This window comes from Nesoenas mayeri (assembly GCF_963082525.1).
Source record: "Nesoenas mayeri genome assembly, chromosome: 1".
Classification (NCBI taxonomy): Eukaryota; Metazoa; Chordata; class Aves; order Columbiformes; family Columbidae; genus Nesoenas; species Nesoenas mayeri.
In genome coordinates, this window is record NC_137541.1 from 186,422,774 (window position 1) to 186,431,851 (window position 9,078).

The following is a 9,078-nucleotide window of genomic DNA, read 5'->3' on the forward strand; positions in this document are numbered from 1 at the left end:
TGACTTCTCAAAACCATAGCCTTCTAGGCTCAGACAACTATTTTTATCTCCCTGCCACTCACAGCCTCTCCCATGCCCAAAGCAGACACAGACATGAGGGCACCTGAGTAAAAAGGGAAGCAAAAGACAGTGCCCTTTCATACACAACTTCCACTTTGACATTATTCTCTGACTTCCAGCAAGTTCTCCTTCCCTGTCCTCAGCAGATGTATTATCCCTGTGTGAGCTTGGTGCTTTCTGCCTTTCAGAAGCCTTTCATGCAGCCTTTCCAGACACCTCTTCTCCCTCAAGTGCTTGGCCTTGCATTCATAACATATGTTAATGTACTTGCTTCATAAAATACAAACCATTAGAAGAAACATTTAGTAAGCTGAGAAGAGATATACCACAGATATAACACAGATTCTCCAGAGGTATTTGCTTATAGAGGCTAAAGGATAAAATTATTAAGAAAATGTGTATTTCTTAGAAGCACTCTTCAACTCAACACAAATTAGAGTGTGCCAGTACTGTCAGGGAACCTGTGAAGTTATATTGCTGTCTGGGACTCCTCACCAGCTTTAAAACCAATTTTTCCCAAGGGTTGTATGCTTCTCATCCAGCTCAGGCAGCCTCAGGATATGAAAAAAGCCCACATGAAGACCAGTGAGCATGCCACGTGTTTGAACTGCCAACTGAAAGACAGATAGCAACTGCATTTTGGTCATCTGACAAATGTGTACCTGGCCACATGGCATGAAAGAGAATGGAATACGTATCTATCCTGACTGTCCCTTCCTTGAAAAAATGACATATCCCTGTGCTATGCAGTGGTCTGCTTTCAAGGAACATCCACTCAGTAATTCTACATTCTCCAGTGTAGAAGAAAACACACTAAAAAAGTGATAATCTGTTTATTTGCTAACTCCCATTCTCTTATCTTTCTCACTTATTCTCACAATACTTTTAATACTACTCACAGTTCTACTGAAACCTTACATTTAACCTTACATGTGGTGGTCCCCAAAGTTTAGACATGGTCTGGTCGTCCTTCATCCTGTTTTTTGGACTAACACTGCAAAACTTAGGGCAATCCAACCATTCAAAAGTTCATCAGGCCTGTTTGCAAGATTTGGTGTATGTGACAAGAATACCTCCACAGCCAAGACAGTAACATGGGACACATACCAGTATGAGCTCTGTGAAATGAAATACAGACAACTACAAGCATTCATCTCTAGCTTTGCCACCTCCACAGCCTGGCTTGTCTGTGCCCCTTTAATTTTGAGTCTCCATGCAGTTGTGCTGTCTGCTCACTCCCCAGCTGCAGGGTGCTCCAAGAAACCTAATTCCATTTTTAATTAACCAGTTATTAACTCATTGCAAAGTAACATGAAAAATTCTCTGGAGAATAGCTAATGCACCCCTTTCAATTAAAGTTACCGCATAGCCTGCGTTGAGGCTTTATTTCAGAACATAGGGCACATGTGGTTTTCGTACTATTTATACCACCTAGTATATTACTTCCATGTAAAAAGTAAGTACCACTGACATAATTTTAAAGCATTTACATTACCTTTTCATTTACCACAAACACTTTGTGGTTAAGATTTGTGTAATTAAGGCAACAAATGCAGTCATAATATATTATTTCCCCATGTTTGGGAAATGATTTTGCTTTTACAGTTCAGTGTGCTCAGACTGTACAGCAACTGATACCCTAGCCATGCTATGACCATTAGTTAATAATAGCTTGGCCACTCCTATAGCTTTTTCTAAATAAAACTGTTTAAAGAAGGCCCTCAGCCTCTGAAGATCTGGAACCATGTGCAGTCCAATTCTGTTATCTAAATTTCTATCACTGATAGAAAGTCCAAATACTAGTTATTTGAATGGTAAGCTCTGCAAAGCAAAGATGTTCCTTTGTTCAGTGTTTATCCAGTAGACTGTTTCTCCTATTTAAAGCTGTCATAGATGCAATAAATAATAAAAAGTACTAAAAAATAATAAAGCCATTATATATCATTTCACTGTTGGGAAGTTTCTCCTATCAATTACTATAGAGTTTAGCATGAAAAACAATGTTTTCAGTGATTTAAAGAAAGCACAGAGTATTGTAATACCTTGGGTGAACTGGCTGATGCTATGGTTGCCTTTCCCCAGGTGGATCAGGAAGCCATGGCGCGGACCCTCTGTGATTCTGATCTTAAGAGTAACATGTGAGCTGTCCCTGTCTTCGACTTTAAGCACCTTGTTGGTAATTAAAAATCCAATGTGACCTGTGGCCAAAATACGGAGAGTCTGAGCACCCTTATTTATTACAACTTGAGGTACACTGTTGTCCACAGCCATTATTCGAATCTTCATAGTTTGAGGTTTCCTCGTTTCAAACACAGTGTTGGGGAAGACATAGAAATCAGTATGAGTGCCATCTGTAACAGTGAAAGAGAAGCTGTCCTCAACTGAGTCTGTGCCGTCATGTTTGTAGCTGATTAGATTTTCATTTAGATCTTGTTTAGTGAAGGTGGTGACTGGCCTGGAATTATTGAACATGATCTGACCATGAACTGGTATTTGAGTGATGATAAATTTTAGCAATGCATCGGGTGTATCTCTGTCCTCTGCAGTCAGTTCAAATGGGGTTATCAGTTTGTGTTCATTTTCGCTCACCACCAGGTTATGGATTGTGACAATGGGCTTCTTATTGTCCACATCACTGATAGAAATTCTGAAAGTACGAAATACAGGGTTATAGCCATCAGTCACCTCGAACTCAAAGCTGTCCATTTTCACCTCATCTTCTGAGGTGTGAATGTAATAGACTTTATTGCCTGCTAAAAGGAGTTGAGTAAAAGTGGAGATGGGTACCCCAGGCTGATCTGTGCATTCAAGATGGCCACGAACAGGTGCTCTGGTAATAGTGAAAACTAAGTTCTCATCTGGACTATTCAGGTCACTGGTGCTAAGCAAATCAGTAGTAAGGGTTACCTTCCCTCCTTCCTTCAAAGAAACTCCTTTGCTGATTACATCTGGGAAGACAATATCAATGCTACCAATTGTCACATAAAAGTAGCGGTCAATGAGAGGATTTATTCCATCTGTCACATCAAACTTGATAAGATCACGAACTCCTTCTTGGCCAAAATGCATATATCGAATTAAGTTTCTATCCACTTCGTCTTGTGTGAAGTTCATCCCCAAAGTGATATTCTCAACTCCACCTGAAGGCTTTTTTCTCTGCAAGAGACCTTGTCCTGGCCCATATCTTATAATATATGTCAAGGTTTTGTCTTCAGAATCCAGGTCAGTAGCCTTCAATATTCTGTTATGAATAGTTCTAGTTTCCCCTATTTCTATTTCCAAACCATCGTTGATGGCCATTCTGGGTGTCTCATCATCTACAGGAATAACCATGATGAATACCGTTTTCCTAACAGTATGTTTACCATCTGTGAGTTTCACCTCAAAACTGTCCTCCTTTGTCTCAGAGTCATCATGTTGATAGAGTATGTTGGAGCTCTCTGTTATCTGATCCAACGTGAAGCTCTCCACTAGGACACTTCCATTGACCAGCTGGTTCACAATGTGGCCATGCCTGGGAAGCCTGGTGATTGTGAACGTTAACTCATCAGCAGGGATGTCCGCATCAGCTGCGTTGAGGATAGGGGTATCAATAACCAGGCTCATGCCTTCCATCACAACAAACTCTCGCGTAAAGATTTCAGGCTCTTCATCATTGATCGGCATAATGACAATGGGGAAAAAGCGCCGTTGGGAAAAGTTAATGCCATCAGAACAGCGGAAAGCAAATCTGTCTTCAACAGGTTCTACACCCTTGTGTATACTCTGCACATAAAATATGTGCCCTTGACGGAGGTCTTTCAGGGTAAAAGCACTTATAGCGACACCTGCTCTGGATTTTTCAGATCCTGGGGCTGGAGAGATATTCTCTACATACCCAGATGTGGGCTGAGCAACAATGGTGCAGAGTATATCATCATTAGGAGTATCCACATCTTTAGCCCTGAGATGAGCAGGAGTAATGACCCGTTTGTCACCTTCCATTACCATGAACTGCTCCTCCATAAAAATCTCTGGGGCTTGACTGTCAACAGGAAGAATGGTCACCAAGACTGAAACACCTTGAACAACATTTCCTCTAACACTCCACTTCTCAGACAGGTCAGACAAGGTAAGGTTGAAGGTATCTTCTTTGGGCAGAAGGCCTATTTCACCACCAGTGTGAGCATATACCACAGCACCATCCAGCAAATCTCTCTGGGAAAATGTCTCTGCAGGCACCCCTTGGACCAAGATCTTCCCATGCTGAGGAGGACCCTCTACAATGAAAGTCAACATTAAGTCATCTGTATCCTCATCCGTGCCTTGAATGACATTAGCAGTGATTTCAGAAGCACCATTCTCCAGCACATCCAGGTAGGAACCGAGAGTGCCTGGGGGCAACCGTAGCGTAGGAACCTCATCATCAACTGGGTGCACATTCATTTTCAGTGTGATGGGCACAAAATGAACCCCATCACTCACATCAAGCCTGCAGGTATCACTGTTGGTCTCAGCTCCACTGTGCACATACACCACCCTGCCTTGTCTGATATCCTCCAGGCCAAAGACACCTCCTGGAATCAAACTGTACCCAGAAAGTCGCAACTGACCATACCGAGGAGCCTGGGTCAGGATAAATCTGAGACGGGCAAGCTCAGTGTCTGTGTCACTGGCATCCAGCTCAGTTGGACTAAGGACATAGCTGCCTCCCTCAGGCAAAGTGAAGCCAGTATTAGTGATTTCAGGAGGCTGGTTATCCACAGGTTGCAGGTAGATGGTGAAAGTCCCTTCGGCTGTATTGCCAGCCGCATCTTGCACTTGATACTGAAACTGAATCAAATGAGGAGCCACTCCCAGCTCTTCCTGTGGGGGTCGGTACGATATCTTGTGATGATTTATCTGGGCTTGGGTGAAGTGGGTAACTTCCACAGAGTGATCCTCAGTAAGCACAAGGGATCCAAGGCGGGCTCCATATACATCTGGAGGGTGGTTAGGATCAGTGTCAGTAGGGGGCTGGGTTATTGTGTAGCGGAGTTCACGGTCCCCTGAATCCTGATCTATGTAACATAAGTGCTTCCTCCGAAGTGGGGTCACCTGCTGTTCCGCAACTATTAAGTGCAAGCTGCTGCTACTATGCAGCTCCGGGGCTAATCTGTCAACAGGATGTACCCGGATCACAAAAGTCTGTGGTCCAGAGCGGTTGGGTGGGTCATTGTCATCCTGGACTCTAAAGACAAACTGGTCCAACACAACCCCAGGGCCAGGGCTGTGAGGCCCGAAGTGATGGTAATAGAGACGCCCTTCCACGATGTCCTGCTGTAGCCACTCTCTCACTGGCTTTTCATAGATTAGGGAGTTCCCTGCTAAACTCGGCACCCTCCTCCAAGAAAAGCCCTCATCTTCTTCCTCCTCTTCCCAGCCAGGAGGTGGCTGTGCTTGACGGAGGAGGAGCTGCCCAGCAGTGGGGCCAGACTCCACTGTGAAGAGCAGGATGGCATCCTGCGAGTCAATGTCAGTGGCACTAAGAGCACGGGTGGTAATGGGCACTGTTTCACCCTCAGCCATAGCCAGCCCTGTGTTAGCATTGAGTAGGGGCGGCTGGTCATCAGTGGGCACCAGAGTAATGGGGAAAAGGAATTCAACATGGTGGCGAGAGCCACCATCTTCCAGCCGCAGCACCAAGTTGTCACTGAGTGGAGACTCGCTGCCATCATGCTGGTAAATGACTCGGCCTGCTGCCAGCTCAGCCACTGTGAAGTGTTTACGAGGGGCAGCAGGTACTGGGGTGTCCTCCAGCAGAGTGAGGTAGCCATGCCTCAGCCCTGCCACCACACTCACCCGCACCTGCTCAAGGTCATCCTCATCACTGATCACCAGGTTGGGGCTGGGACCAGGGCCTGAGAGAGGCCGCGACTGCCCCTCATAGAGCACAAGGCCAGTGTTGCGGGTCACCACAGGTGCCAGGGTGTTCATGGGTTTCACCACAATCACAAAGGCGAAGGGCTCTGAGGCAGCACCTTCTGGGTCCAACACCTCCAGCTCGAGCTCAAAGAGTCGTTCTCGATCCGAGTCCTCCGTGGGTGGCTGGTAGGCAATGCGCAGCTCTTTCACATCCCGCTGGCTGAAGGAGGAGACAGGTAAACTCCGGTCATCTGTGCTGACCATGTGGCCCTGGCCAGGGCCAAAGGGAGAGGTGATGTTGAAGAGCAGCAGGTCTGGTGGTGATTCAGCATCCTCAGCTGCCAGCATATCAGGTGTGAGGGCGGTGAGGACAAACTGGTCCACCTCCATCATGAGCATGGCCAGGAAGCTAGGTTTGGGGGCCACATTCTCAGTCCCGGCCCGGATTCGCACAAGCACCTGGAAGTACTCGCGCTTCAGCAGTGCCCCACCTCCCGCCGCCTCCCACAGCTCTGCCACCAGCGGCACCAGGTCACGGTTGGGGGAGCCGCCGGCTGCCGTGTGCCGGTAGCGCAGCCCCAGGCGCAGGAACTCTTCGCAGTCCCACATCACGGCGGGTACCGGGCCGCCCCCCGCCGCCTCCCCACCCGCGGCCGCCGATGCCGCCGCCGGGGGGAAGTTGAGGATCTCTCCGTAGCGGGGCAGCCCGGCCAGCGGCGGCAGCAGGCCCACCCGGCAGCGCTGCCGGCCCGGCTCGAAGGCGAACTCCAGGCTGCGGGCGTCCAGAGGGTTGCTGGTGCCCCGCAGGCGTTCCACGGTGAGGGGCAGGTTGCGGGTGACGATCTCCAGCTGGGTGAACAGCACCTCCACCTCCAGCACCAGGGGCAGCACCAGGGCGCGGCTCGGGGAGTCGTAGCGCAGCTGCAGGCGAACGCGGTCCCGCGCGGGGCTGCGGCCGCCCAGGTGCCAGTACCGCACCTCGTGGGCCCCGAAGTCGCAGGGGAAGCGCCTGGGGCTCAGGCGGCCCGGGCGCTGCCACAGCGGGTCCTCGTCCAGCACGGTGAGGTGGCACCGGTCACCCGGCTGCACCTGTAGCACCAGGTCCCGTGCGGGGTCCAGCCAGGCGGAGCGGCCCAGGGGCACGCGCAGCCCGCGGTTGGCCACCACGACGGAGGCCGCCTCCGGCGTCCACGATGAGGAGACGGCGGCGCTGCCTGGCGGCGGCTGCGACGCCCCCCCACAGACGAAGCCGGCGAGCAGCAGCAAACCGGCCAGCAGCCGCCGCGGCGCGGCGGGGAAAGCCTGCATGGTCCTTGCCGGCGGAGCGAAGCACCCGGAGCTGCCGGCAGCGGCGTCTGCGCTCCGCAGGGCCGAGTCGCAGCCGCGCTCCTGCCGCCCGTGCGGCCCGTCCGCAAACATTCGCCCCACGCACAAACTGCGCTCTGAGGGGCGCGCGCGCCCGGCTCTAGGGGGGAGCCCCGCGAGCTGCGAAGCCCCACCCTGTGCCTCCGAGCGGCCAATAGACTCCCGCGGGGGGCGAAGCCCTCTGGCCCGATTGGACAGAGCAGTTTGTCAATCTTGCAAGGTAGAGGGGGCACAGCCTCCTGCTCCCTCCCCGGGCCCTTCAACAGGTTGTTCTTTGGAAGGGGCTGAGAAAGTGGCGCGCTGGGCCCCCGCCGTGCGGGAACCGGGTGGGGAGGCGAGGGACCACGGATCTCCCTGCCAGTGCTGATCGCCTTGATGGCAGCCACCGCGGGAAAGGCGCCGCGGACCGCCCGGAGCCCGGCTGGGGGGAGCTGCTTGCCCGGGGCGGAGGAGCGCACCTCTGCCGGCAGCGGGAGCGCCCCACCGCTCCGCGCCTCCCCCCTCTCGCTTAAATCTTGGCTCCCTGGTGCAGAATTAGAGCGGGGCTGTCCATGAGTCACCACGGGGCAGCGCTCGGGGTTTCCCTTCCCCTTAGGGTACGGGGCGACAGGTGAGCGCGGGGTGGCAACGGCCGCGCGTAACGGCCGCCCCCGCGTTCCCTCGGCGGCAGGAGCGGGGCTGCCCGGGAGCCGGTTACCGGGGTACCGGGAGGAGAAAGGTGCCCGAGAGAAACCGGGGCGGGTCAGGCCGGGAGAAGCGCCCCAGAGCTGCCGGCGGAGCGGCGGGGGGGTGGCGGTGTGGAGACCCGCCTGCCGGCACCGCCTCTCTTTGTGCAGAAAGAAAACGGATAAATATCCTCGGGGCAAAACACATTCGTTAATATCCAGTTTCATTCCTCGGAGGTGACTAGTGACAGCACTGAGTGAATAAAAGCTGCACAGTATTTCTGCCATCTTGTGTCTGCACTTATAAAACATATTAATAAGAGCCTGAGCTAGCAGGAGTTACTTGCCTTTTAAAATTCCTAATGGCAGGCTGGCTTTTTATTCACCTTCGCTCACAGCTGCTAAAATTCTTTGTTGTTAATGAAATGTGATACACAGTCGTTTTGTGTGTTTTGATTTGGGTTTTCTTGTTGTTTGTTTTAAAAAAGGTTTCTAACAGTAGAAAAGTGAAAAATACTAAGGAGGAGCAGATTCAAAAAGGACCTAAGGCTGTTTGGAAATTACTTTGTGTAAATTTGTGATGCCTTCTTTTAAATTAATCTTTGAAGGTATCTTTCAAAGGTGGAGCAACATTATGGCATGTGATCTTGTTTTCTGTATGAACAACTTGAATTTGGGATTTCAGATGTGGGCACAGTCAGCCACATATATGAAAATATATTTTATATATAAATATAGAAATATATTTATATATAAATATATAAATATATGTAAATATATAAATATATATAAATATATAAAGAATATAAAATATATATAAATAAATATATTACATATAAATATTCATTCCAACAAATAATTCAGCTTGGTTTGGGTTAGGGGGACATCAGCAGACATCTGTTGTACAACACTGGGTTATTGTAGTATGTGAGATACCTTTATATTGTATTATTGACATACCCGTGGAAAACTGCAGAAAGTTATTTTGTTAATCAGGTCTATACTGAATTATGGACTTTGATACTGCTTCAGAAGATAGTAATTCTAGTAGTTAGATATCTAATAAGTTAAGCAACACTAATACAATTTCTTTACCCTTATGAGG

At 49.6% G+C, this 9,078-nt stretch overlaps 1 protein-coding gene across 1 annotated transcript in view; it reads right to left on the minus strand.

Moving 5' to 3' along the window:
* Positions 1-7,251, minus strand: part of FREM2 (FRAS1 related extracellular matrix 2) — a gene marked incomplete at both ends in the record, with an annotated part of 128,583 nt that extends 121,332 nt beyond the window's left edge. Inside the window, one exon of the mRNA XM_080361630.1 lies at positions 2,103-7,251. Within this exon, the coding sequence (XP_080217756.1) occupies positions 2,103-7,251 (5,149 nt within the window). The remainder of the gene's footprint in view (positions 1-2,102) is intronic.
* Positions 7,252-9,078: the final 1,827 nt, after the last annotated feature.